The following is a 26,732-nucleotide window of genomic DNA, read 5'->3' on the forward strand; positions in this document are numbered from 1 at the left end:
TTTTTATATCACTTCTATCATCACAAGGCAGGGACTTTCCAAAGTATTGCACTACAAATGTTCAGTATGGTGAAGCACTTGCAGACACACCTCAGAGATGCTGAGCAGCACATGGTCTCTGTATCACCTTTCAGAAAAGCTGACACAAGTTTTATGTGCATCCCACCAATTACTTTCTTTAGGCTTGTCCTCAAAAAAGAGTGTTTATGTAGGCTGTTCCTACTAAGGTGCTCCACCACTACTATAAGCAAATTTGATTTTTAAAATTTTATTTCCTCTACGATACAAACTTCATTTTGTATAAGATATAAATTTTTTCTATTTAGATACAAACTGAGATTGCTCAAAAACTCATAGATGTACATACCACCACAACCCCAAACTGAAGGAATGAAGTCTCAGCAAAGAGAAGGTACAAAGAAGCAGGCTAGCACATTTGCTGTCCTGCAGTATATTGAACTTCAAAGCAGGATGTATGACAAACTACTCTCAGTAGCAACAGAAACATCAAATTTATAAAAAGTCTAAACAGAGCACATTCACTTCAGGAATTTCAGACCCTTGTAGTCTGTGCTATTTCCTTCACACCTGATGTATGATCCCCAAGGAACAACACAGAAAAGTTCCTAACTCCTAGTTCCTAACTAGGAACTTTGTCATCAAGGCCTTCCTTAATTAGTTTAAATCAAGCTACCTGACCCAAATTAATTTGTTGATGACTAGAATAAAGTGACATTGATAGCAGCCTGCCCTTCTGAGCATGCTTATTTAGAAGAAAAACTAAGAACAAATCCATAATCAAACAAGAACTGAAGTTTTTTATACAAGAGTTAAAAATTAAGGGCAACTCTCCTTTAGCCCCTTCTGGCTCAAGGAATCTCTTCCAGAAGAAAATTATTTTTCTATCAGGTTCTTTTGGTATATTCTACCCCAAGAAGTCAATGCTAGTCCATAAAGTATGCCAAGCCAGTTCAAATGGTTTGGGGCTACAGCAATTCGGTGGTCATCTGCTATAATAATCAGATAAACAAATAGAACATAAAAAAATTAACCAGTGCCTCATGTGCTCCAGTGTGTATTTTGCTTAAAGGGATTCAGAACAAGTTGCTTAGTTAACTCCAGGTATTTCTTTAGAGAATGTAATTTTGCTACCTTCTTCCTAGGGATCTAACAGAAAAAAAAAATTAAAAGCCCAACAGAGCTGGATGTGGATTTACTGATGGTCTTCCAGATTCAATACTGCCATGTCAGCAGTTGCACTCTTTTCCAATTCCAGTGCATATGGGTTATATTCTTCTTCAAGTTTTCTCCTCCAGACTTTAACTAGGGAATATTGGGGAAAAAAAAAGAAGCAAACAACAAAGAAAAAACAAAAACCAACATGTTACCATATAATACTTGAGGAAATACTTAAAATGAAAAGTCAACGCTGATTCTTTACTTCCCCTTCAAAATAAGAGCTGAGATAAGCTGACACAGGCATGCTGGCATTTACATTATGCAACATCAGATGACACACAAAAAAATAACCCATGAGTGACTGAGCTCCTTGTGCCCAACAAACACCCTACTCAAGCAAGGCTAATGCTGAAGATGGTTCCAGCTTTAAAAAACCTCTAAGTTTTCAAAACTTTCTATCTGCAATACATTGCACTGTCTGTTGACTTAAGAACAGAGCTGGTGGAAAATGTTTCTAGAAATGAGTGTTTGTGGATAGGAAGATGCATTTCAAATAGGCTTCAATACAAAAGGTATGTCTACCATAGTCATAGAGGATGAACACCTACAATTAATCTTAAAAGGATTTTTTGAACAAATAGCAGTATAGTTAGGAGCTCTGTTAAACCTCCTTGATCAAAGCAAGGAGTATTCCATGCCATTTCTGGATTTCAGGGAGGAACTTTCTTTAACACTTTCTCAGCAAAACCTGACTTCAGATTTATAAAAAAAACCAAGAATTTTCCCCCTCCTTCCCTCCTTAATAATGACTAGAGCAGATGTCATTCATTTCAGTGAAAGATCAGAGAACTAATAAGCACAATGAATGAAAATAGAACAAAAAACAAGTCAGTAAATACTTACTGTAATTTGGTACATCCTCATCTGAGTCTCTGGAAGATGTTTTACAAGTTTCTAACAGGCCACTTTTTTCAGGTTCAGAATTTAAGATGCTGGGTTGGGTTTCTCTTAGTCCTGCTTTAGCTTCTTCCTCTAAAGCTGCTATCATATCTCTGTAGGCCTTCCTAGCCTCTGCTGTCAGCTGTACCATTCTATGAAAATGGTCCTATGGCAATATAAAATAATTGAGTTTAAATCATACAGTAAATTTTAACATCTTGAAAATCTAATGAATATTCCTTATTCAGAATGTGGAGGTTCATATATAAAAGTTGAGCAGCTTAGTATGTATGAAGACATGAAAAACACAGCATTTATCAGCATTTATAAAAACAGCAGTTCTCTTGAAATATTGAGGGAGATGAAGAGGATATCAGGAAGAGACGGCAAGAGTAATTTTTTAAACAGTGCTAACTGCCTGTACTTCTAAAATCTGTTTTTCACATAAGCTATGTGTATGACCTGTGATGGCGTGTAAGTCTGCAAAAGCAAAACAAACAAAAAAACCCTTAAAAAATCACAGTATTTTCATCTCCTCTTCCAAGTAAGAAGTGAAGTTGAACAAAAACATGAAGTGCCTTGTTTCAGCTTACCTGAGCCCCATCATAACTGAAAATTCCCACCACACTCACAGGCACTGCTTTGTTCACACAGCGGCCCAGAGCCTTGCGATTAAGGGCAAAAACAAACGGGATGTTCTGCTCACAGGCACAGTCGATAATGTTGTGTAGAGTCTCATCCAGCCCACCTGAAACAGACAATACAATCAGGCTGATTGGAGCTGAAGAGCCATACTGTTAACACAAGGCAAAAAATTACACAAGATTATGGGTGCATTCTGAAAGTACACCTTATAGGAAAAATAAACAAGAGATCACAATAATACCAGTGAATATCCATTTTTAAAGGACAACTTGACATTTTTTTCTTAATTCTTAGCATTAATTTTAGACTGCTACTATTCCATATTTTACTATATATGAAGTACAGTCTAATCTAGTATCAAAAAAGACCCAGCTGCTAAGGAATTATTTAAATTACAATAATTACAACAATTACAATAAATTAATGCCAATAATGACAACTTTTAGGAAACTATCACTAGTGATTTATTGTCACTCCGTGTCCTAAAGAGACTGATAAAGTGTGACCCCCTGTGATGGCAGATCTGGCATCAGAAGCCTTTGGATTGTCTCAGTTGTGCAGTGCAATTTTTTATGCAGCAGCACAGCCAATCAGTAACTAAAAAGACCCTAATCTCAGGCAACTTCTCCCACCCCAGATAGTCTTGACTCAGCTCACAGTTCAGCTGCACAGCAGTAAACAATCTGAGCAAGGAAGGCAACTACATGTGGCTGGATTTCAAAGGATACTCAAATAAATTCCTCCAATAATAATATTGCTGTCAATATACTGAACCTTCTCTTTTGTATTTCTTTTATTAAACAGACTTTTTTTTTCTCGTTAAGAACTTATTTACCCTTTGACTGAATCTTTTCGCAGTTAGGAGAGATGATGACACACTTCAGTTTTTTCAGCTTCAGATGTTTCAGAACTTCTCTAAGACCCATAACAAGCCTGCGTTTTATCTTGGCTTTTACTGGGTCTTTCTGATACAAGCGATCTTGGAAACGAACCAATTCTTTTAAGAGATCTGTCACACAACTGTCAACTTCTTTACTAAGTACCTGGCTGCAGTAACTGGAAGAAAGGAGCAATCAAATAGTCAGACTCATTAAAATTACAAATACATAACATTTAAATATGTAATACATTAAATACACATTTTAAATTCTATTCTATGTCTTTGTATTTTTTTCTGTTTCCACCCCAAACACACTTTGTTATATACATGAAACAAAAATTTACTTAGGATTTCTTTTCAGTGTCTGAGAACTTAGGAGGAAGAAGTTTCTTTCCTTGTGTTACCTGGCTTTCTAATCAAACTATATTAAAAATAGATACATGTACAATAAATCTATATATCTATATATATAAATATATATTTTATCCCAAGAAATAGGTATATGCATTATCTTTTTCTTCTGAAGCATTTTTGAGGACATTTACTTTGATGTATATAAATCAAAGTACAGCAACAGTACAAAATTCTAACTTACTTCTGTAAGTTCAAGGCTATGTGTAATAAACATGGAAAACTGGATTACATTCCTCCTCACTACATTCATCTGTATCCTTTTCCACGTATTCTGACTATGGCTTTGTGTTGTTCATAAGGAAAGGATACAAAACAATGTAATTCATCCTTCTAGTACAGGCTGGGGAAGATCAGAATTTAAAATTATTTCACCCCACCCCACTTTTACACAAAGAATTTTCCAGTGAAGAAGGGTATCAAAGAGAAAAACTAAAGATGTATCATCTGCATTGTCAACAGAAGGATTTCCTAGCGGCAAATTCACTTAAGATAATGAGAAAAGATCACAACATCTATCCTGAATCTTAGAGATACAATGATTTCCAAAATTTATTTAGTTTACAAGCATTTTTACTTACTATTTCCTATTGCTTTCACTAAGTCTTGATGACAGATCTACTGGAACACTAAAAAACCTAATCTAAAGAAAATAATCTAAGCTTTGCTGAATGCTCTACATCCTGTAAACTGAGTCATCCTTCATGTATTCAACCCGAAGTGTGCTGTCAGTAAAACACTGTTGCATAGACACAAATTAATCAATTTTTATTGCAATTAGAAGTTAAATTAAGAGCTAACACAGAAAGCATGGTTGTATCACTATTAACCATTACTATGACATGAACTGCAAAAAAACCACCAGCTGTGGATTTGTTTTATGGGAGGAGAACTAGAAGTTAAAACACTGCCTTCCCCAGGAAACTATTTTAACCTCTCATTACTGGACTTCTTCAAATGTAGTAATGGCTATTTCTTTTTTATAAAGAAACATGTACACACATCATCTTAAACCTTTAGCTGAAACTGTTTGCACACAATAGCTCAAAAGTATTACCTTTATTTCTTTGCCCGGCCACAACGTGAAAATGTCATCTGATTTCTTTACATTTTTGCCATTTGGTCTGGCAATATAAAACCAAACTACAACTAAAAATATTTTTTAAGAAATAAAGTAGCACACATCTTATTTAAGCTGTTAGCCCATCATTTAAAGTACTTATACCTTAACAGCAGCTTCTTTTCTTCCTTTAGCCTCTAGTGAATTTTGGTTTTTTCCCTTCAAGGAACATGTATTTTCAAGCGAGAATCACAAAATACACTAAGTTTATCACTTCATTGTGTGTCAGTTTACAGAAAGACTGAAAGAAAAAAATTTAGTGCCTTCAGTCTAAACTACAGTTACTTTTGCAGAGAATGCAACTGAATTATCTTGTTTGAAAAATGCCATATTGGTAGTACTGTGCAAAATGAGCCATCAATAAAATCAGTACTTACTCTCTAAAATTCCTGCTGTGTATTTTTGGAAGAGTGGCAGTTAGCTGCTTTGAAGTCACAGGACCTTCTTTAGACTCCTTGATCCCCGTGTGCTCTGGAAACACTTCAGCAACTTGTGTTACCGGAGCAACTATCATGTAAACCAAGATATTTCAATGAAAAGACAGCCCAAAAAGCATTGTGAAGGCATTAATCTGTCAAGCATGTATGGAAGAGTCACTACTTTTGTATTAGAACAGTCTGTGGTAATAGGGAAATACATCTAACTTTTTTTTTTTTTAATCTCACAGTTTTTTTTTCTCATTTCAAATCGCATTAATTGCCAGAGGTAGGTGGGAACTCTCCTCACAGCATATCATAAAACCAACAGGCATAGAAGTTTGGAACAGTAATCAGAATCCCTGTTACTGACTTTCAGCTTTGGCCTGCTTTACAGTCAAGATAAGCCTGAGGTGAATCTCAGACAACTCTAGGGTTGCAGCTATCACTTGGCAGTATTTCGTACTTATTTTCTAAAGAACTAAATGTGTTCTAATTTCCAGCTACATACTGTATTACAGGTTCTCCCAGAAGATACCTGCTTGACTGTCCTGTAGAACTGTTGCGTTTTCAGTAGCATTTCCTGCTGTCTGACAAATGTTATCTTCATCTTTTGGTTCTGCTTTCTGTTCTAACAGGTGCTGCTGTTTTCTTTGTTCTCTTTCTTTCAAAATTATCTAAAAATATATATCAAAACCAAAACAATTTGATGTCATGCGGATAACAAAGCATTACTCTTGCTACATATTTACACAGAAAACATTTATAAAGAGGTTCAGCACTAACATCTGAAGTTTACAACCTTTTCTTTTTATTTGCACATTTAAAGAAGGAAAGATAATTCCTCAATTTTCATAGAAAAGGACTTTCACCATGATTACCAGTGAGTGTATGGGTGGAGAAAATATTTAGTAGGGATAAACTACAAGGGCAGAACTAAAGTTAAGAAAATCCTCAGTATAGAAGATGTAACAGGAAGCAATGTCAATGGGAAAAGAGGGAAGATACAACAGAAATCACCAGCTGGACCTAACACTTGTTGCTAAAGAATCAGCTGGAGTTACGGCTTGTAAGAGCACAAAAACATTAAATATGACCTCCGTTTGATCCATTCTCCCCAGTCCTGCAAATAAGGTCATCTTTGCCAAACCAAGTAATGTTTCTTTGCATGCATACTGGTACCCTGTGTACCAATTACATGTGGACACTTCCACAGTGGCACTTCATCAGCTATCAACTGATTCAACAGAGAAAGTGTATTTTTTGGGAATTTGTATACCATTTAGCAAGATTACCCTCTTCTACCCCTCCCCTCTCCCCTCAAGCAAAGCTAAAACTGATTTCAGACAAGTGGACACTGGGATGCAGATGAGAGGGCTTAACAGACTCCCAGAGTAATATAATACCCTATACTTTTACTATTTAAGATAAAAAAACAAGGACCTTTTTAAGAGGTGTTGGTCTCTTTGGTTTAGGTACTTCTCTCTGTTTCCCTTTCTTTACCAAAGGAGCACTGGAATCCAAGGGATTATGAGGCATCTTTCCTTGGTTTAAACGGTGACTTCTTGTGGCAGTAGCAGGGTCTTTAGACAACAATGGTATGGCACCACCAACTGAGATTTAAGCAGAAAACTGCATCAGATGACTAAAATGAATACCTGAACTAGAATCCAATTTCAAAACTGGTATACACATACTAAAATTGTGTTGTGTTGCTTTTAAGAATATTTAGACAATTGTCTATCACTGAACAATGTTATTTTTAAAAGATTTAGTCCTCACAAAAGACTGCTGTGTCCTCTACTTCTATTACCTGGAACCTTACTGGAAATTGCTACTATCCCTGGAATCACAATCTCTGCCTCAAAAGCAGAACTTGACCAAACACTGCAGTCCAAGCTACCTTCAAAACCATGCCATGCTGGTTCATCGAATGAATGGCTTCAGGAATTTCTAGGTTTCATGGTGGTGGCATTTCCTCCTCCACAGATTCCGTACTGCGTTAAGATAAATACTGAGTAGCAGTATTACAGATTTTAGATTTACTTTCTGTAAATAAACTTAAGCACTTATGCCTACTTTTTGTTACACCTTAATGAAGCTGCGTGAAATTCACTTGCAAATGGGTCATGAGTAATGCAAAGCTACAGCAAAGTCTCTTTTGCAAAGATCGCTGAAGATGTCCACTTTATTTGCACTTTTCAGAGGGCTCAGTGCACAGAAGCTTTAAATGACTGGACAAATGACTAAACCTGTGTCTTCCACACTGTGACCTCATACCAACCAAACTACACTCTCTCACTATCAGTAGGAACTGCTGTATTCTGTAGAACACTTTGTCAAACTTCAGTTTCCTGCAATATAAAGCAGTTCACATTAGCAAGTCAATGGAGATGATGACTAAGTATCAGTGGAACCAGCTTGACACTTCCCTCTGTGACTCAGGCAACCTCTCCCCTGAATACAGGCAAGTATTCTGGCAGGTTGTCTTAAGCCATCTTCATTTAATGCTTCCACAGTATTTATATGCAGATCCTCCCACATGACATGCAGTACTCTTACTGTAAACAGTTTACATCATAAAACTGCTACACTCTATGTTTACTCTTTGGCTCTGCATATCAAAGGCAAACTGAGAACACTACCAAGAATGTGCAGCACAGGTGGCTACAAAAACTGAAGCTGGATTTGCAGCAAAAAATAAGCATTTAATAACCCTGCAGATACATATTTCCTTCATGTGTACATCACCATTTCAAGTTCACAGTTTTCATGTTCCTAAGCTTGATGACTTTACCAATATTATCTACCATGCAAAGTAGTAAGCGGAATAAAAACAACTGTCTGTGGTCACACTCCTTTCCAGTCTTGTTCACTGTCCTCTTGGTAACAGAGGCCAGCACGATCCCACTTCACAAACTAAAGTTGTACTTTGGTACACACCAAATCAATGGTGTACTGAATATTAAAGAAGTACAAAGCTAAGGTAGCATCTGCCTATGGCTCCCAGGACACCAACATGACACAGCAATTTCTCTTCTGCAGCAGATTCAGGAACAGGAAACTTAGTATTTGAAAACAAGTATTTTGACCCATACCTTTGTGGCCCACCATCTACTCATCAATCTATACACTGTATAATTTTATAGAAACAAAACTGCTTATTAGCACCTCTGCAGCATTAAGTCTGATTGACCCAAATGAAAATAAAAGTAGATTAACTGAAAAAAAGTACTTTAAAAAAGCATCTTGTAAGTTCTCTCAGCTTAGTGAAGGAAAATCTCATCAATGCTTAGCATCTTGAGCTTCGTATTTAAAATCTCAGGTATCACATTAAGTATTGCGAGATGAAATCTGTTGTGATTACATCTCTTTCTGAAATAATTTCTAAAAAAATCTCTGCTGAAATAAGAGAAATTTTACCATAATTCAATGTTAGCAAATATTGTGGTTACTTTTGCAAAATATACTACAACAGCATAATCAAGATTAAATTTTGACCTATAATGAGAGAGGCGATGAGCTATTTTTTTCTGCTTCCTGGTTATAAACTATAAAGGACAGAAAGATCCTCTCCATGAACAAAACCTAGCATTTTGTTAACATAAATTATTTCAATTAAGAGGTATGTCAGAACTCATCCTTTCGCTTGAGCTGCCTCACTCTCATATAATCTCTGTGCTTGAAAAGTTTTCAATCAAGCCCCAGCTCCATGATTTCTAGCATCAAAGGCAATTAAGAAAGCCTTTGTTACTGTGTAGCCCCTTCCTGCCCATTCAGATCAGAACATTAACACATATACTCAACGGAGAGCAAAAATCTCCAAACATTGGTATTTCTGTCAAAGCAATTTTTCAGTCATGCCTGAGATTTATACAAGGCACTCTTTCACAAATCGGTGTCCTTAAGGTATCTCTTTCCGTAAGTCTTCTGTCAAACAATTCAGACTGCCGTGCTTTTTGAATTTCTTTTTAAAGAACCTTCATTTTCTCTTGTATCTGGTGAATTGTGCTCTTGCCTGCACAGAGATCATCACAGATCAGAAATCAGACTACATTTAATGCCTGAATACTTAAAAACAGCTTAAGGTAAAAGAAAGGAAATTTCATAACCAATACCTGAAAATACCAGAGGTTTAGGAGACTGTTTTGACTTTTCTGTTTGCTGCTTCTGCTCCAAGACTGCAAGCATGCCACCCAAATCCAACTGCACTGGAATTTGACTCTTCTTACCACTGCTCCTGGATGTTTCCTGAACAAGTTCAGCACCAGTTAGTAAGGGCCTCCACTTCAGAATACAAAGGCCGTTATTTTTTATGGTGTAATATACTCTTTTAACATCTTTATCCACAATACTTTTGATCTTTAATGTTACTCAATGATCTTCAAATAAACATCAACTTTAACGTCAAAAATATAAAAAAAACCCAGAAACAGTTCAGGCAACTTTTGAAAATGCTACTGCAACAAAGCATAAAAGTACAAAGTCTTCAACACAGGAAGGCTTTTATGTCAGGGTCCCACTTTGGTCAAACTGTCATCTATCTCTGAAAGAGATAAAAGGCTCATTTAAAAGAAGAAAATTTAAAGTTTCCTTGAAGGTATAGAAAAACTACCATGATTCTTCAGGGTATGTGATTGCAACACACATAAATCATTATCTCCAATGTCTCTGATAAACAGAGGTTATCATTTCTGCACCACCTTCTCATAAGCACTCATCTTGCTCTGTGCTTTGAAGGGAAGGAAAAAGCCATGAGCCATATTTAATGCAGAAAATAAAAAGACTACAAATTAATAGTGTGGTAAAGACTGTGAACAAACAAACTACCACAGCAAAACACACAAAGGAAATGACTGCCAGATTTGGCACTTTTAGAAGTCTGATCTGGTCTTACCAAATAATTTTAATTTTTGTTACAACAGGGTTACAGAACATGACGCCCTCTGTCTTCAACTGCGATCTCACCTTGCATCAGAGCTGTGCCAGAACCTACACACCAACACAAAACTACTTCCCCATTTGTTGCTCTGCATTCTTCCTCCTCCTTGCTCCAAGATAAGGGCATCTCCTTGTCTCCCTCTTCCATCAGAACCACTTTTAGGAGGTTCCCAGCCCCTTATGACCATCACTTTGGACTGGATTTATGCCATGATCAAGTAAAACAGATGAAAAAAAAAATCCTCGTATCTGAAACCCACAGATATTAATGAAAAGTTTGCATTTTTCCCTGAACACTGTATCAAACTCTGGAGGCCGGCAATTACTCCCACTGATTGCTTCTAATCAAGAGGACCATGTCACTTCTCTCAAAGTATGAATGCAGAATCCCAGATGAGCATGGACTTAAGTCTTATATTTAAACAGGCTAATTTCGTTCATCCATTTGAGTTGTGAACTTCTCTTCAAACATGAGTTCACTTGCCTGAGTTTTCTTCCTTTCCAATACAGAAGATTGTTTCCCTGACAGTCCATCCACCTTGGGAATTTCATCCAGAGAGGGAGACCGACTATCACAAGGCTCTTCAGAGAGATGGATCTTGGAAATGTAAAGACAAAAAGTGACAGGGAGGAAGAAAAAAATATTTTAAAACAAGACACACAGAAAATGGTGAAGATGATACTAAATTCAAACCAAGTGTACCTTCAGCATGTCTGTGAATGACACCAAGCCGAGCAGTACACTTCAGGGAAGGGAATGCCATCCAAAATGATGGATGGCCTTCTTGACAGACTTGAGGATGTGACTGTGTGAAACTCAGGAAGTTCAGCAAGGCCAAGTTCAAGTACTGCACCTTGAATGGGGCAACCCCCAGTACCAACACAAGCTGGGGGATGAACAGATGGAAAGCAGCTCTGGGGAAAACAACTTGGGGGTGCTGGTGGGTGAAAGAACATGACCCAGCCATGGGCACTCCCAGCCCAGAAAACCAAACATACCCTGGTCTGTGTATAAAGAAGTGTGGCCCATGAATTGAGAGGAGTGATCCTCTCCATCTACTCTGCTCTTGTGTGCCTCTATCTGGAGTACTGCATCCAGTTTTGGGATTCCCAGCACAAGGATGGACATGCTACAGCAGGTCCAGAGGAGGGTCACAGAAATGGTCAGAGGGCTGGAACACCTCTCTTATGATAAAAGGTGGAGAGAGTTGAGGAGGTTGTTCAGCCTAAAAAAGAGAAGGCTCTGGGAAGACCATACACGGCCTTCTAGAAGGGAAACCATTTACTGACTGCCACACTACTTACATTCATGTGGGATTTTTTCAGATTTAGAAGAAAAAACTAGCAAGGCAGCTTGATTTTCAAATATTTGTTACAGGCATATGAATGGCCTAATCCCACTTATATCTACAAAGCTAAGGGATTGCTTTTATCTCAGCTGCATTTGTGTACAGCACCTTTTTTGTAATGAATCTTTTTTAAGCAATTGCCGTGCCTTTTGCTACTCACCCCTCTCTGTCAAAGCTATTTATTCTCTCAAACAAAGTAAACAATGGTTTTCTTCTCTTGTGTTTTGGGATTGTTTTTAAACCACTAAAATTCACTGGGAAGTAAAGCCAAGGACCAAAATTTTCAGTAGCAAAACTAATGTCAAAGCAACTGAAAACTGGAATTTTACCCTTATGATTTACTTTACTTGCTTTCACAGAACAATCACGTTTTTAATCTTTGTGATTTATGCATAGGATTCATTCACATATTGAATGCATTTCTAAATTAATTCCTGAGATTTATCTCACTCATGTAAAAAACACCCCAAAAACCCCAAACAACTTGGATTCATAACTGACATGTGAATCACAAAATATCACAAGGCTACTTACTTCAGACTGCTTTCTGACTGCAGAAGCGAGGTTCTGAGGTCCTATCCTGTTTCTCCTATCTGAGGCAGCTGCCAGATGAGGAAACTCCTCAACATCCTAAACAAATAAACCAGACGATGATTTCATAAGAACAATCAAGTCCATATTTTCAAAACTCCTTTTCCTACACTCCAAACATTTTCTCCCTGCTTATCAAACATTCATCATAATATGTTTCACTGTACAAAAATTCAGAAGCCAAGGGTAGTGCCACCAGCTATGACAAGTATAACAATGGTTAAATCTTCTATGCAGCAGCTAATTCAGGGCTGAAACAGCTTGTAACAGAAATGCTTCCACAAGCAGCTTATTATGGTTGTCAGCTGATAGAAATCATTAGAGGTTCCTAAAGGAGTGTTTTTTAAATTATTTAAAAGCCTTGCAAACAAGTTCCCTCTTCTTCCAGTACAGTCTCCAGCTGTGCAATTCTGCCTTAAACATGTGAGTGGTAAAGAACAAAACAGGTGGTATTTACTAGAGTACAGAAGTAAACATAGCAGTTACTCAGAATTATTATGGCTTACACACAAGAGTAAGTTTTACTAGCAGAGGATCCATTGCAGAATCTTAATTAATCAAGTGCAGGCAGGCTGAAATTTACCCTGTACCTGTCACCCTATACCTACTGCCGCCATCCTAATGATCCCAATCCACCAGCTAGGTTTTTGCTTCTCCTCACACTTTCTGAGAGGCCTTTTTAATTGTGGTACAGTAGCACTGAACACACCAAGACTTTTTCCAGCCTGAAAAGCTTTATTTAAACACCCCAAGCTAGGAAGCTCTAGCACAGGGACTGAAACACTTCTACCAATGAAAATTTTAAAGAAGCTTGCAAGTAAGCCAAAAAAGCAACTGCAAGGAAGTGAAAAAATATTTCACAAATACACTCTTTTCAGTTTAGAAGATTTAAGTCTGTCCAGTTGCTCCTGAAATGCGATTTCTGACATTTGCAACATGCTGAAGTAAACTGAATAATTAAAATACAGCACTCAGTGTGAGGTTACACCTCCCTGTATTTGTTCTCACCATCTGTAAAAACATCAAACATTAGGAGAAAGGTCAATTGATTTCCTTTTTATTTTCTTGCCACTGCTATATTCCTATTCAGCCATCTCTTTTACATACTAAGAAGTCCTAATTTTGTTCAGTCTTGCCTCCCATAGAAATTGCTTCATACCTTTGATTATTTCTGGAGCCTTCTGTCTATATTTTTTAGTTAAAATATGTGTATTTTTTAAGGAATGGGAGGAATGTGGGAAAACTAAATCCACACTATATTTCGATCAGATGTGCCCTGAATTGTCATAATCCATTTTCCTTGTTATTTTCCTAGTATTTCACAGCACCGTTTACATGTCTGTGAATAGCAGCTTCAATATTTAACTCAACTAAGACACTGAGGTCAGGACCTACCAATGTGTATGAAAAGACAGGATTGGTTTTCTCCAGATGTATCCATTTATGCTTATTAGCAGTATATATAAATGACTAACCTGTGTAAGAGAGCCATCCAATATATTGTTCTGTTGAGCTGATGCACTTAAACAGAACCTTCTTAAATTTCCTGGGTGCCCAGAAGCTCCATGTGTGTCATCTCTTCATAGTTTATTATTTCAAGAGCATCACACAAGCACCTCACCCATTTTTCAAACTGATGAGGACACAAGCATTCCCAGCAAACCAGGAGGGTCAGAAAGCTCTCCCCCACTGCCACAATGGATGCTGCATCCACATTACCGATTTCAGTGCAATGTGTATGCCTTGTTCCATGCTTCTATGCAATTTTTTTCAAATTTTTACTTCAATGGTCCCATTACCATTCTGCTATTTTCCATGACTTCTGCCACTCTCTTTTAGTAGACAATGTTTTGTAGTTTAGACAACGTCTATTCATAGCATACACCATTTATGGTAGCATAGCAGATCTTTGATTTTACCCATAATTCTCTAACAAAGAGGTCTGTTAATACTCATTTCTTGTGCCATTACTGGACAAGGAACCACACAATGAAACCATGTAAACATAGTTCTGCTTCACATGTTCTACATTAAAGTGTACAGAACAGAAACCAGACAGGAAGGCTTCTTTATGCTGTCATTTCAGAGACTGAGTATTCTGTACACTAGATCAAACATGTAAACCAACACATGCACATGCTGTACAATATTAGGCCTTCAATGAAGCACTGTTCAATCACATAACAGACAACACTCCTCTATTGTAGAAAAGGCTCATGCCTTTGCAATACTGACACACAGAAGTATCAAAATACTAATATGCCAATTATAGTTACATGAATTTGGAAGGAAATTGAAATTAAAAATCAGAAATGTAAGCACTGTCAACTGTGTTACACAGAAATTGCTTCCATCTGTGAGACAACTAGAACTGTAATACTGTACCACAATCTTTAAAACTGTGGCACACTGCAGCACCCAGTATATTCCCCATATCCCAAGCAACAGCTGCTACAGAATATTTCTAATTTAGGAAACTGTGCTCACCAAACAGGATAATTTAAAAACTACAAGTTTCCTACCAGTAACCTCTGACAAACATCTCAATTGAAAAAAAACTGTACTAACATCCTCTACAATTAGGATTATTGAACTTAAATTTGTACAAAGCTGTGCTAATATTCAGTCTTCTAGTACACTCATAACACTTCAAAGAACAGCAACAAAAACTTCTTCAGTTTACCTCAATCTTCGGTGGTTCCTGTATTATGTTAGATTCACTGTGAGGTCTTTCTACATCAGTAGGTAACTTTAGTTTTTTCTTCTTTTTCTTCTTTTTTTTCTTCTTTTCTGACCCTTCTTCAGGCTCAGTTTCACTCGCAGTATTTTTTGTTTCTGACTGCTGCGAAAGACCATGAGGCATGACCTTTAAAAACTAATCTTCTTATGCAAAATACATGCAAGTGACTAGCCTTACACTACTAAAGGATATCTTAATCCAGACTGGGACATTAAGTGGACAAGGAAAATTCAGTATCTCTTTGAAATTCATAGCTACAGCAAGAATTCTTCAGTTGTAACATACTGCATTGTTATCAGAATGTACTGGGACTACTGGGATTTAATTAGGAAATATTAAGCCAAATAACGCAAGAGTTCACTGCTTCATGTCTCATTCTAAGGGCCAGGAATTTGAAAAAAAATCCAGCCTCAAAGTTGAAAGTTCTTATTCCTGGACTAGCATTGCCTTTTTGATATCCTATAATTCTTTTCCATGACATGAAAAATTCTAAGTAAGAACAAGCTGACTTCATATAATCTTTTTAAAAAAGTGGATAGTGTACAAAGCCCAGGGGAAAAAAGGCTATAAAGAGACACAAACACAGTGACAGGTATTAATTGAGAGCAGAGAATTCTCAAGTACCTTTGGTTCACTATCCTGCTTCCCTCTGCCTCTGGAAAGACCTTCAGATGCTGGTGATGGAACTGTTTTCTTTGGGGGCTGCGATAGTACCACGGCCCAAGACACATGTGGCTGTGCAGAGCCATCTGCTGGTGCTTCAGGAAATTACATTGGGAAAAAAGTAAATACAAAGATGACTCAAAAACAGTCCTCAAATACTCAAAAGGATCCGTAATTGATTAGTCAAGGCCTAGCAAATAAAGCAGAGCCATATTCTTTCTGAGGAAGGACTGAAATAAAACACATATTTTATTTCTCCAGCAAGCTTTCCTGAATTTTAACTATTCTATATACTGTGCAACACTATATACATAAACACAATATAACATTATATATAAAAACACAATTACCTGATATTTGGAAATCCATACTGTATCATACTAATTCCATATTCCCATGCTCATCTTCAAAATATTGAAAATTCTGCTATGATTATATAAAAAATTCCTTTAATATTCCTTCTAGAAGTCATGCAGTTTTCATGCACAAGGCCACATCAGTATTTTTTACATTCTGAGAACTTCCCAGTGTTATAGGCAAACATAGCAGATTAAATACTTCCCAGTGTCTCAGTGTACAAGAATGTCACTCACTACCACTGAGTTATATCAGCATTTTGAAAGGTATTTTGAAAGATAAAATTAATTTTGTAAATATTCCTAACATGAAGCAAATACAGAACACAAATGTAGATTTTTCTTAAGAATGAAAAAAACTTCCTTTGAACAGTAAAACAGCATAATGGGTTTAAACGGTTAATTTTGCTAGCAGGGAGATTTTGCAGTAGCTGCTGTGAAGATATGGACATGGCCAACCCCAGACAGCTCCAACACAGACTCATCACCAGCCTAAGCTGGGCCCATCAGCCATGCTGATGGTGCCTATGTTCAGAAAGAATGAAAAACACAGGCAGGAATTGGAAGGTGGAATGATAAGAAAAACCGTGAATGCAGCAGCCCGGCAAACACCTAGATCAGTGCAGAGGGAGGGCACCGGAACAGAGGTTCCCCTACACCCCTTGGTGCCGACCATGGTGAGGCAGCTGTGCCCTTTTAACCGTACACAGAAAGAAGTGGCAAAGTGGCACCTGCTTCTCTGTGTCACTCAGGGCAGGGAGGAGATATGAGGAAAAAGAGAGGACTGGAGGAAAGTTGCTTTAGTTTTGTTTCTGCTTCTCACCATATGATGCTATTTTAATTGTCAATAAATTGTCAATTTTCATCTAGTTAAGTCTATTTTGCCTAGTAAACAAGCAATCTCCCTGTCCTTATTCTTGTTGACAAGCTTTTTTTATCTTATTTTCTTCTCCTGTCCTGCTGAGAAGGGAGACCCAGAGAACAGCTCTGTGGGAATCTGACTGCCTGCCACCGTCAACCCATTAGAAACTACTACTTTTTTCTCAGGGATAGGAATTGACAATAGTATTTAACCAAAACCCCTCATTATCACATGACTTTAAAAGTTCTGTAGTAACTTTATCTTTAGAAGGCCCTTCAGTGCATTCCAGCACATTAACCTGTCCTTTCTGAATCCTCACTGAAGTTACTGGGAAGATAAGGACCAAACTGCTCAGACTGGTGCATGGCTGTGCATGCACAGAAATCCAGTGAGAAGCTAACAGACAATTCAATTTTAATGTATGTGATGCCTCCAAGAAAAGGCCCAAAGCCCCTCTTCCCCCCACAAATTCCCAAACAAAATGAACAAACATAAAAAAGGGGAAGTGTTTCAGCATAATGTTTCTCTTAACAGAAATAACAGGACACAGGAAAAATTTTAGGTACATACTAAACTCTGGAGTGACAGCTATTTAGAACAAATCTGCATATAAAGACGAACCAAATATCTGTCTATCATTTATTCTTGGAAAAAATCTGCATATGACTCAACAGATTTCCAATAACCAATACATGTTCTTTTTCTTACGTGAAACAACATGAGAGGCAACTACAGAAATATTTTCCTTTGAGCATCAATGACATAACAAAATGGGACTTAATATTGGAGCTAGTTTTCTTTACTTTCCCCTGCACTTGGTATTGGGGCCAGTCCTGTGTAATTTATCAATGACCAGGATTAAGTCAACAAGTTCACAGATGACACCAAACTGGGCAGGAGTGTTATCTGTTGGAAGGTAGAAAGGCTCTGCAGAGGGATCTGGATTTACGGGCAGAGACCAATTGCATGAGGTTCAGCAAGCTGAAATGATACGTTCCGTCCTTCAGATTGTCACAACTATCTCACACAGTGCTACAGACTTCGGGAAGAGCAGCAGGAAAGCTGCCCAGAGGAAAAGAACCTGGGGATGCTGGTAAACAGCAGCTGAACATGACTCAGAGTGCACCCAGAGTCTGGGAAGGCTGATGTCATCCTGGCCTGTATGAGCAACAGTGTGACCAGCGGGATCAGGGCAGTGATTTTCCCCCTGTATGTGGCACTGGTGAGGCCACACCTCAAATCCTGCATCCAGTTCTGGTCCCCTCACTACAAAAACGACATTATAGTGCTGGAGCATATTCAGAGAAGGGCAATGGAGCTGATGAAGGGTGTGGAGCACAATGCCTGTGAGGAGAAACTGAGGGAACTGGGGGTGTTTATCCTGGAGAAAAGGAGGCTAAGGGGAGACTTTATCACTCTCCACAACCACCTGCAAGCAGGGTGTAGCCAGGTGGGGGTTGGCCTCTTCTCTCAGGTAACAAGAGACAAGGATAAGGGGAAACGGCCGCCAGTTGTACCAAGGCAGTTTTAGATTGGACATTAGGAAAAATTTCTTCACCAAAAGAAGTAGTTGATTCACTGCTCCTGGAAATATTTCAAACATGTAGAGACTTCGCACTTAAGGACATGGTTTAGTGGTGGATTTGGCAGTGTTAGGGTTATGACCTCTTCCAAACTAAATAATTCTTCAATTCTAAAATCCCAGCTGATGAAATATATGAGGAAGAATGAACAATAAGTGGTCATTTTATTTGAAAGAAATTGATACAGCATTATTTTTGGTTTTTTTTTTTCTTTTATAATATGCTTGCTCCTAAATTCTTTTTTTACTTTACACGTCAACAGCTCCTCAGAACACTTTCATTTTCCAAACGGCTGAGATACAAGCATTTAAAAATGCAGGCAAATAATTTTTGCTTGGAGAACTTACCCCTACCATCAAGTGAAGAGGGAATTAAGCTGGCTCCTGCTTCATCTGAAGCTTTTGGTGAAACACTGATTTTTGCTGAAGTATCTTCCTGCAAAATAGATGGTCAGGTATAATAAAAGGATTAAAATCAGTGATGTAAACACAGCTAAACAAAATAAACCACCATAAACTAAAAATCCTCAATCCATCTACTACAGATAAGGGCATAGGGACCTTTTCAGCCTTTTTGTTTCTTGTCTTAGTGGAACCATCATTTCAGCCCTATGGTATTACAAAAGTTGAGCAGGTATCTCTTCACTGCTGTACAAGCGAGATTATACCTTCTTATATTTTACAAAAGCATCAAAACAATCTAACAACAAACAGGAAAATACTTTGATGTTTCATATATGCTTAAAACAAATTCTATCATCAAACTCAAACAAATAATGAAAAATGACACTCCAGGATTAGCAGAAAGATCTTTTTTCATTACAGACAGTTTTCCACTCAGAAGTATCAGAAATATTACTCTTTTTGGATCCTTCAGAATTATTAATCATTAATCATTACTGAAAACTTTGATTCAATATATGTGATATACTACTGAATACTTAAGTACTTTATTTACTAACAAACAGGGAGCCAAAACAATAAAGAGTAACGTTCAACAATTTTTGAATTTTGAATTTTTTCTCCTCCTGGAATTCGGTTTATTTTTAACCTTTGGCAGAAAGCAATCAAGTACAACAATGTAGACTTTTTTTTTTTTTTTTTTTTCTTCCAATGTGTTGAAACTAACTGACTGCTTATTTATTATTTCCAGGTGAAAGAGAAAATGGTAAGCTGCTAAGTACAGGAACATATCTGGTTCCTATAGGACCAATCTAGACCATACCAGCACAAATTTACATTCTGGTGGTATCTGGCTTTCCTCTATCTATGGGCAGCATAGACAAAGAAAGAACAGTAAGGAAGAGTAGGATACAGCAAGCACTGACACCACCACCTAGAAGAGCCCTAAAACCTCTAGCTCTGAACCTAAATAGGTCCTAAATTGACATACTGAATGCAAATACTTGCATTAATAACGCCTGTACTTTTGACAAGTTTTATTTTTACAAGTTCTGCAACATGGGTTTTATTCTTGATGTTAAGCAGAAGAGAGACATGTGAAATTGAATAAGGACATAGTGTTATTGTCCACCAAACTTACTGGTGTACTTTTCTGGTGTACGTCCAGTACCTCACTGTTTCCCAGACTCTGTGACTTGTGGAAATCCAGAACACTAGCTTCAAATGCGGGTACAGGACGAGATTCTGCTTTTGGAGTTTCAGTTGACTTCTTGTTTGCAGTTTTATTGAACCCGTCTAAATAAAGCATGTAAAATCTAAGTAATTAAACTTGTTTGTGCTCATTTCTAGGTACATTTTATAGTACACTAGTTAACATAACTACAGCAATCATTGTGAGGACTGTTGCTATGCACAGCTCGTATTAAATAAAAAAACTAGCAATTATAATCAGCATGCAAACACGACTGACTGAACAAGCAAATATAAACTCAGATGTTCCTTTTAGAAATTTTCTGTATTGCTTTATGTGATTTATTCCATCAGGAAAAGACAGGTCACCATTCCTTCTCAAGAGAGTCACACAGAAGAGATAGCTTTTTCCTTAACTATTCTAGATTTAGAATCAGGCACAAACTGCAGTACATTGCACAGACACCCATTTCACATCTATTCCATGTACTTATAACCAAACAACATTTGTACCTGGCTTCACGGAATCCCTCCTGCATGTAGAAGTCTGGAATGAAGTCCTGCTCACAATTCTGACAGAAGCTTCACCTCCATCATGCCTTTTCTTGTCCAGCTTTTTTTCACATTCTTTTGATCTCCCCTGCAGCAAATATTTGTGACATATTTAGTACGTTTTAGTGAAACTTTGTAAAGCTAGCAAGTTTGCCATGAGTTACAGTTAACCACCTCTGAAGTTTCTAGAGTTTGACCATCAAGTTAATACAAAACAGTTAGTGAAGCATATCCACAAGCAGCCAATAAAAATAGGAACAGCCATTTAGAGATATGCTATTTAATTTCATCTACCTTATTCCCTGTGCCATTTTTAGCCTATATTATAGCCCAAGTAAGATGGATATATACATATGCTTCTAGACAACAGCATTTTTGCAATCTCATTAATCAGAGCATTTCCAATAGTTTAAAATTATTTGGAATTAAATCATCTAGTCTGACTCTCCAAAACAAAATTTCTTCTAGAACAGTGCTAAAATCTTAAAAAAATGCAATCTTCTGACTAAATTACCTATCATGGGCAAACTGTGTAAGACTGGTGTCACAACATCCAAAAAACTTGGAGTAAAGTAGTTAGACACACCTGCATGATCCCTTTAAAGGATACACACTCACCTATACTGCACAGTCATGAAAATTTTACGATTCTTCCATGAAACAGTTTGGCAGAGCTGGGCTTAGGAGCCAGAAAGCAAGGAACAAGCACAAGGTTTGCATCTATGCAAACTCTACTATACCAGCCTAAACTAATTACCTCCGATTGCAGGACACTGAACTAAACTCAAAGTATATTTGACAGCAAAATTGTTTTCTTAGCTGGGAGGACAAAGCATTTATTGATCTCCAAAGGCAAATCGTTAAAGCGTTAGGACACATGACCAAATTACTGTAAAGCTGCAAGATCAACCACTTCTCTGAAGTTCACAAAAAAATATGATGGGGAAAAATGACAAAAACACTATAAAATAGTATAAGGCCCCTACAAAGATCACAGAACTCCTCCCAGAAGCTTAACTAAGTTTCTTTGTATTACATCACTTATAATGCTGAGCTCATCCCCTCACCAGACAGCTTCAATACTTAATCCTCCTCTTAGTAAGAAAACAAGTAATTTTAGATGTCTAAACTTTGTATCTTACGTCTAGTAATGCCTAGTCTTATAACTCCTCTACATAGGGTTGCCCACAGTGAAGTCACCAGGTCTCTGCCTAGGGAGTAAGGTCCAACAGAAGGATGTGACTGCAGAATAGATCAGATGAAACTGCTACAAATCTAAGAAACACAACATCTAACCCCAGAGGAAAATGAGTGTATAATACATTGGAGTCTTTACCTTTTATATTTTGAGAGGTTTGTGTATTTTTTGTCTGAAAATATTTTCCAAGTTTCAGGAAATTTATCCCCAAACAGACACACACAAAAATGACTGAAGACATTTACTGAACATCGGTTCTACTGACTGAAAAGAGTATATTTCTAACATGAACCTTTCTTCCCTCTCCCCAGCAGCCCAAGTTCCTCCTTTCCTGTGGACTGTCTTCAGTCTGTAGCAAGTCTTGAAAATCCTTCAACAACAGAAGTGGTTTTACCACTTATCAATCATCAGGCCTGTCTTAAGTCAGGTTAATGGAAGTTGCCACTGGGCTTAAAAAAAAAAGCCCTTCTCTCCTCCCCCAAGTCCAAAGAGTGAAAAAAGAAAGCACAGCTCACAAATGAATTGCCTTCCACACACAGCCTCCCCCTCTCACTTTAGATGCTTCTTTCTGAGGAAAAAAAAAAAATTATTTCCTCTCATGTTCCAAAAAAGATGCTTGAAAAATTTATTAATCTGAATTAATTCCATGAACTTTTTGGTATTCTGAAGCTGGGCACACTCTACTACTATCCTCTTTAAATGCCATTCATGATCACTACAAGAAGAAAGAGAGATGATTCACTTTAAAAGTATGAACCAAACATTTATAAATATTGATTTAAAGTAAGAATTAATATTAATTTTTTAAAAAATACAAATTTGCTCACCTTTGAAAGACTCCTACTTTCTTGTCTGACTGGATATGTTTGCTCAGTAGATACACTGACTATTCCTGAACCATTATAGTGTGTTGAGTTGTTAGACTGATACTGTGAGCCAGCTACTGGATACACATTTGCAACAACATCAGGTGAATAAGAGCAGCTGGAGTATTCACGGAAGGCAGGATCTCTCAGAACACTACGTGATGAACATTGAGAAAGAAATGAAAGTCATCCTGGGAAAAGTCTTCAGCACCTACTTGTTGCCTAGACAAACATACTCCTTGTCTAAAGAATTTGTTTAACAAGAAAGCTCTATTTCAAAAGAGAACTATTCCATGTTATTTCAATTAAGTATTTACTTACTGCTACAGACTTCTCTAAAAACAATTAATTTTGTTTTGGGAAAACATGTAGTTAAGCAAACATCTTAAAACACATGTTATCCATTTCCAAGTTTCAAAGCTAGTCTGCCTTGCAGTTATAGTCCTCATGCCTGTTTAATGTTACTGAGATTCTTCATGCTTATTTTCAGTAAGCTTTTTCTTGTGTAACAAATCAAAAGCACAGTGTAAGGACATGACATGCATCACATATTTGACTGCAAAAAACCAAATATTAAAACCTGTCTTAAAATGACAATAACAAAGTGGGATTATTTTATGGAGTATAAAACATGTATGAAATACGGTGTAGAATTAAAAAATAATAATTAACTGACCTGCATGTAACCATCACAATTATGTGAAAATTTACGAAAACACAACATAACTGGGGAATGTTTCTTTCCTTCAAACATATGCTCAAAAAATTCACTTTCAATTTCCTTCTACACTTTGCCCAGAAAATATATAGAGTCCAGATTTGATTAGGGAGAATACAAATTTCTCAGCTTCAGAAAGTTGCACTCAGTTTTTAAACCTGTTCTCCATGAAGCTGCCAACCTCAGAATTTTGTGTAGATAATGACAGAGAAACTTTCCCTTCAGTACAAGAGACTTCAGCTAACACACTTCATGGTACCTGATGCAATTCTGACAGAATGCAGTCAAAACAATGCATATAATCAGTTCGCACACAAAGAAGAAATATACCAAATGAGACTCAAATATAACTATGTTTGGTCCCAACAAGGCAAAACACTCATTAGAAGACAACTGTTGTCTGGGTTGGGTTTTTTTTAATAGTAACTGATTTAATGCTAATGCTGTGGGCTTTTTCTGATGCACAGAACAGGCCATACTCGCCTCAATGCTAAATTTCTAGTACAAATGAAAATAGGTTTAAAATACTAAGATTTCCTGTAGGATAAAATGATGGCCTATAATGATTTTTTTCACTAAGGCTCTGAATTCTTAAAGAAATACCAATTACTTTGCAGTAATTGTATAATCAATCCAATGCTTAGGGTCCTGAGAAGCAATGAGAGAACTATGTAACATCATCAGATTCTAACAAGACTCAATTACTTGCTGTCCTACTATGTAGGCTTTTGTCTGGTTTGCTCTGGTTAAAAAAATACTTTGATAAGTCTACCACAAATACCATTCCTGGGCTCTAACAGAAGAGCCCTAAAACTTCCGGAAACCTGTAGCATTTTGAGTAAAACTGCCTTTTTGGATATGCATGTTATGGAGAGGAGATCCAGGAGAGGCCCATATACTAAATATTTTACAGGATGAGAAACCTCCTTGAAGAATCTTTTTCCTTGTGTACAACTATATCTACCTCAGCATGGCTGCAACACAACCATTCTTTCATTCAAGGACTGGATTCAGGTCCTTCCAAAACATGCAAAAACCAGACCAATCATTACAGACCACCAAATCCTCCTTAATAATACGGGCCCTTGTGAGAAAAAGACAAGGTTCCTAATATATGTCCAGAGAACATAAATATAAAAAACTAAATCACAGAGATAATGCAGAAGCACTTCTACAGTTGGACTAATAATGTATTGGAGCCTTGACTTTGTAAGAGCACTCAATGTCCAAAACCAGACGGTTAAAATCCCCCAAGAAATAAGATTCAGAAAATATACATACTTATCCAAAGATGGTTCCTGAACAAATGGGTAGCATGTAGTTAAGTACCTAGGAAAGACACATGCTTCTGAGGGTTCTGACCATGCCACAGTTACCGCCGCATGCTTTGGAACAAATGGTTTGACCTCTGCTGACAACTTGATGCCCTGAGAAACAAAAGGTTTTTTGGCTACATGCATTTGGAGATTAATGTTATTAAGTGAAAAACACTCACTCGTGAGCTTAACTGTCATTGGAAAGTGTTAGTTTGCTCTCTTCTAACAAAACATGCAAAACAACGAAGCTCAACCAAAAGGAAATGGAGAAATAAAGGGAAAACAAAACCAAGGAATTCAAAGAAACATCTGACTGCTCTGTAAAGTCACTTAAAACCCTCATTTATCATGAAACACAAAGGTCAGTAATGTAAAAGACAGAAGCCTGCTTAAAACAAGATGCAGTAAATGAAAATATATTCATTCTTACTTTATATTTGAACAGTACAAACTAAAATTCATAAATATACTAACACTGCTGTTAATCAAACTCTGAAAGTACATGACAATAATGACTTTGTACGTCTGTATTTTAAGGCAGTCAATCTGAAACAAACACTTCATTTTATAATTTTCTTGTTTCTAGCACAATACAAATTTATTAAGACAAGTTCTCCATTTGTTCTGAATTACCATCGACTTACACTGGATATGTGGACGGACAATGAAGTGAGACTTGAAGTTATTTACTGCCATGTTATCAAAACACGCAGGAAGCAAAGGTGACTGTAGCCCGACCACTGAGACCCCCGAACCGGACCAGGTGATAGGTCCATGTGCGTAACACTACTACTATTGGTTAGAATCTGGGCACCCAGGCTTAAAATGTCTGGGATGACCACCAGTCCTTGCAGCAGGCCCTCCACTCTGAATGAATAGATTCCCACACTTCCAGAGCTCACTGGAAGGTAATGTTCGGAGTTCCCCATCCCAAGCGGTGGGAAGCGACTCGCTGCGTTCCAACCTGAGCGCCCCCTCCCGCCCGGTTTTGACCTTCCAGAAGGCTTCTTCCCCCAGCCCCGAACCAAAGGCTGATCCAAGGCGCGGTGGGAGTAACCCTGCCTGAGGAAGCGTTTGAGCAGCCGGCGCGCTCGGCCCGGGCTGGTGAGCGGCCCCCGGGGGCGGGGAGCGGCACCGAGGTGCGGACTCAGGCCATCCGCCCACAGCTCCCGCCCCAGGCGGCTCCTGGAGAGCGACTCCACGCCAGGAAGAGCTGGGGAGGGGCAGGGGACTGCAGGTGCTGCCGCTGCCCTTACCTCGCCGCCGCGGCCGAAGCGCGGCCACCTCTCGGCCGACATGGCGCGGGGGGCGCGGCCCCGCTGCCGCCGCCGGGCCGGGCGCGCCGCGATGACGCACGGCCCCGCCCCAGCCCGAGGGCGCTGTGCGCGCGGCCGGCGGGCCCGGAGCCACCGAGCGGGCCCAGGGCGCGGGAGAAGTGGCACCGGCTGTGCCGAGCTGCCCTGCCCGCAGGTGTGGCCGATCCTGTCCCATAGGAGAAAGGAGGGCACAGAATAAAGGCAGGTATGCACCGTGACAGCCACCCAGGACTCCGATGGTGCTGGAGAAAAGCATGACTAAAGCAGAGGTCAGCAGGATTCTTAGCGAAGGTGCTTGCTTCAAAACTTGGAGAGTCCTGCTCTAACCAGGCGTGGTACAGACCAGCACTTGAGACAGACACCTCTGGCAGATTTTGGAGGAAAGAGTACAAGGGTTCTTTTCCTCACCAAACTTTTCAGGTTACTTTGTCTCCATGAGAGCACACATTACACATGCAGAGCATGTACTTCAACCCTGCTTTTGTTGGCCTTTAGGAGT

At 38.2% G+C, this 26,732-nt stretch overlaps 2 protein-coding genes across 4 annotated transcripts in view; one reads left to right on the plus strand and one right to left on the minus strand.

Moving 5' to 3' along the window:
- The window catches only part of SEMA4D (semaphorin 4D), a 111,195-nt gene extending 100,215 nt beyond the window's left edge, over positions 1 to 10,980 (plus strand). The window contains exon 19 of the mRNA XM_088054683.1: positions 10,516 to 10,980. Coding sequence (XP_087910809.1) covers positions 10,516 to 10,530 — 15 coding nt within the window. The 3' untranslated portion in view covers positions 10,531 to 10,980. The remainder of the gene's footprint in view (positions 1 to 10,515) is intronic.
- SECISBP2 (SECIS binding protein 2) lies at positions 253 to 26,232 on the minus strand. Of its 3 annotated transcripts, none has more exons than XM_014258813.2 (18): positions 26,174 to 26,224; positions 24,931 to 25,028; positions 22,845 to 23,037; positions 20,781 to 20,907; positions 20,218 to 20,372; positions 19,023 to 19,110; positions 15,836 to 15,969; positions 15,155 to 15,313; positions 12,415 to 12,510; positions 11,016 to 11,129; positions 9,709 to 9,841; positions 7,034 to 7,203; positions 6,129 to 6,267; positions 5,552 to 5,681; positions 3,599 to 3,819; positions 2,712 to 2,866; positions 2,083 to 2,284; positions 253 to 1,323 (listed from the first exon to the last, which is right to left on the minus strand). In XM_014258813.2, exons 1-18 carry the CDS (start codon positions 26,213 to 26,215, stop codon positions 1,214 to 1,216), a joined length of 2,466 nt encoding a protein of 821 aa, XP_014114288.2. In that variant the 5' UTR covers positions 26,216 to 26,224; the 3' UTR covers positions 253 to 1,213. The 3 variants fall into 3 exon arrangements, with proteins under 3 accessions (XP_014114288.2, XP_014114287.2, XP_014114289.2); XM_014258812.2 differs by having other exon boundaries at positions 24,883 to 25,028; XM_014258814.2 differs by lacking the exons at positions 22,845 to 23,037; positions 24,931 to 25,028 and having other exon boundaries at positions 26,174 to 26,232.
- Positions 26,233 to 26,732: the final 500 nt, after the last annotated feature.

This window comes from Pseudopodoces humilis, chromosome 4 (genome assembly GCF_049639895.1).
Source record: "Pseudopodoces humilis isolate 2021_Gansu_Grassland_sample_001 chromosome 4, ASM4963989v1, whole genome shotgun sequence".
Classification (NCBI taxonomy): Eukaryota; Metazoa; Chordata; class Aves; order Passeriformes; family Paridae; genus Pseudopodoces; species Pseudopodoces humilis.